Source organism: Haliaeetus leucocephalus, unplaced genomic scaffold (genome assembly GCF_000737465.1).
Source record: "Haliaeetus leucocephalus isolate CR32 unplaced genomic scaffold, Haliaeetus_leucocephalus-4.0 Scaffold218, whole genome shotgun sequence".
NCBI classification, from domain to species: Eukaryota; Metazoa; Chordata; class Aves; order Accipitriformes; family Accipitridae; genus Haliaeetus; species Haliaeetus leucocephalus.
In genome coordinates, this window is record NW_010972654.1 from 509,899 (window position 1) to 512,003 (window position 2,105).

Consider the following 2,105-nt stretch of genomic DNA (forward strand, 5'->3'; position numbering starts at 1 on the left):
GGGCAGCGCCGAGCACCGGCCCCGCGGGGGCGTGGCCTCAGAGGGGGCGTCGCCTCTGGCGGTGGCGGGGGGCGTGGCCTCGGGCGCGGAGGAGGCGTGTCCCCTGGCCGGCGCGGGGCACGCCGGGAGTTGTAGTCCAACCCGCCTCTACCGGCGCGGAGCACGCCGGGAGTCGTAGTCCGGCGCGGGGAGCAGGCCGGGTAAGATGGCGGCGCCGGAGCTGCTGTCGGACGAGGGGTACCGGGCGGACGGCCGCCGTCCCGCCGAGCTCCGTAAGATCCGCGCCCGTATGGGAGTCTTCGCGCAGGCCGACGGCTCGGCCTACATCGAGCAAGGCAACACCAAAGCGCTGGCCGTGGTCTACGGCCCCCACGAGGTGAGAGGTGACGGCCGGTGAGGCCTCAGCGGGCCCGTCCGGGCCCCGCCGCTCTGGACCCTCGCTTCTCTCTGTCCGTCTGTCTCTACGTCTGTCTGTCCTCGCAGATGCGCGGCTCCCGCAGCAAGGCGCTGCCCGACCGGGCGTTGGTGAACTGCCAGTACAGCGTGGCCACCTTCGGCACAGGCGAACGCCGCCGGCGGCCCCGTGGCGACCGACAGACGGGCGAGCTGGCGCTCCAGCTCCAGCAGACCTTCGAGGCCGCCATCCTCACCCAGCTGCACCCCCGCTCACAGATCGACATCTACGTTCAGGTGACAGGGAGGGGGAACGAGGCGTTGCCCGCGAAGGAAAGGGGAGGGTGGTGGTGGTGGTGGGTTTCACACCGGCGCGGCCGCCGCCTCACCAAACCCGCCGTTCCTCCAGATCCTGCAAGCTGACGGCGGCAACTACTGCGCTGGTGTGAATGCGGCCACGCTGGCGGTAATGGACGCCGGCATCCCCATGCGGGACTACGTCTGCGCCTGCTCGGCTGGCCTGGCCGAGGACACCCCCCTGGCCGACCTCAGCTCCCCCGAGGAGGCGGTGGGGGGCCCACGGCTGGTGCTGGCACTGCTGCCAGCGTCGGGGCAGATCGCCCTCCTCCAGCTCAGTGCCCGCCTGCACCAGGAGCGGCTGGAGGCGGTGCTGGAGGCGGCTGGGCAGGCCTGCCGCGCTCTCCACGCCGTGCTGGACCGGGTGGTGCGGGAACGGCTGCGGGAGGTCACCGCACTGCTGGGGGACTGAGCGGCACTGGCCGCTGCCACGGCAATGCCGGGGGGGGCTGGGGGGCGGCACCAGCCCGAGCCCCTTGTCAATAAAGGGCTGCCACCATCTGCCGTGCTGTGCGCCATGTGTGCCGTGCACTGTGTGCCGTGTGGGCCACGTGCTGTGTGTGCCACACACCGTGTGGGCCATGTGTGCCGTGCACCGTGTGTGCCGTGCACCTTCCCTTGAGGTATAGCAATGCCAGGGCTCCCTGCCAGACCCGTGGCACCGTGGTGCTGATGCGGCATGGGGGTGTGTTGGGGGGTCCTGGCACGGCCCCCTCCTTGCAGACAGAGCTCCGCTTGCTTTGCGCCTCCCCTTGCACACCCCCTTGCACACCCACTCCCACTGTGCAGCCCCACTGCGCTGCTCCCTTGCGTGCCCCTTGTACACCCACCCCCTTCGCACGCCCAAACCCCCTCCCGTTGCAGAGCCCCTTGCACGCCCACCCTGCCTTGCACGCCCCCATTGCCCCATCTCAGAGACCCTTCCACCCTTGTGCACGCACCCCCAGCCCCACGGCACAGCCCCTTGCACACACTCCCATGCACCCCTTGCACACTCACCCCCATGCGTGCACACCCTTGCACACCCACAGCCCTTGCTCACCCACATTTGCACACGCACACCCCTTGCACACCTGCATTCGCACGCCCACCCCTCCCTTGCACACACCCCCTTGCACGCACGCCCCCTCTCACACACCCACACCCCTCGCACACCCACACCCGCACCCACGCACACACCTCCTTGCACACCCACGCCCCCTGTTGCACACCCACATTTGCACGCCTGCTGGCGCATGCGCAGAGCGGGGGACGACGGGCGGTGCCCATCGATGTCTCTGGGCTCCACCCCCTCGGCCTTGTCGCGTTCCGCGGGCGATTGAGCGTCCTGTGCGGGCGGTGGGACCGAGAGGTTT

General features: G+C 70.3%; 2 protein-coding genes across 3 annotated transcripts in view; both read left to right on the forward strand.

The window, feature by feature from the left end:
• Window positions 1-190: 190 nt before the first annotated feature.
• On the forward strand, window positions 191-1,162 carry EXOSC4 (exosome component 4). The gene is made up of 3 exons (XM_010566794.1): window positions 191-376; window positions 484-690; window positions 803-1,162. The coding sequence occupies exons 1-3, from the start codon at window positions 206-208 to the stop codon at window positions 1,160-1,162; spliced, it is 738 nt and encodes a 245-aa protein (XP_010565096.1). The 5' UTR covers window positions 191-205.
• Window positions 1,163-2,058: 896 nt separating this feature from the next.
• GPAA1 (glycosylphosphatidylinositol anchor attachment 1) overlaps window positions 2,059-2,105 on the forward strand; it is a 4,161-nt gene continuing 4,114 nt past the window's right edge. For both annotated transcript variants that reach the window (XM_010566795.1, XM_010566796.1), the window contains exon 1: window positions 2,059-2,101. The gene's annotated coding sequence lies outside the window, so the exon portion shown is untranslated. The remainder of the gene's footprint in view (window positions 2,102-2,105) is intronic.

What these genes read in the sequence shown, in the direction of transcription:
- EXOSC4 (XM_010566794.1), top strand. Translation starts at nt 206, where the DNA reads ATGGCGGCGCCGGAGCTGCTGTCGGACGAGGGGTACCGGGCGGACGGC. An exon ending in TGGTCTACGGCCCCCACGAG is followed by an intron (nt 377 to 483) that starts GTGAGAGGTGAC and finishes CTGTCCTCGCAG; the next exon opens with ATGCGCGGCTCCCGCAGCAA. An exon ending in AGATCGACATCTACGTTCAG is followed by an intron (nt 691 to 802) that starts GTGACAGGGAGG and finishes CCGTTCCTCCAG; the next exon opens with ATCCTGCAAGCTGACGGCGG.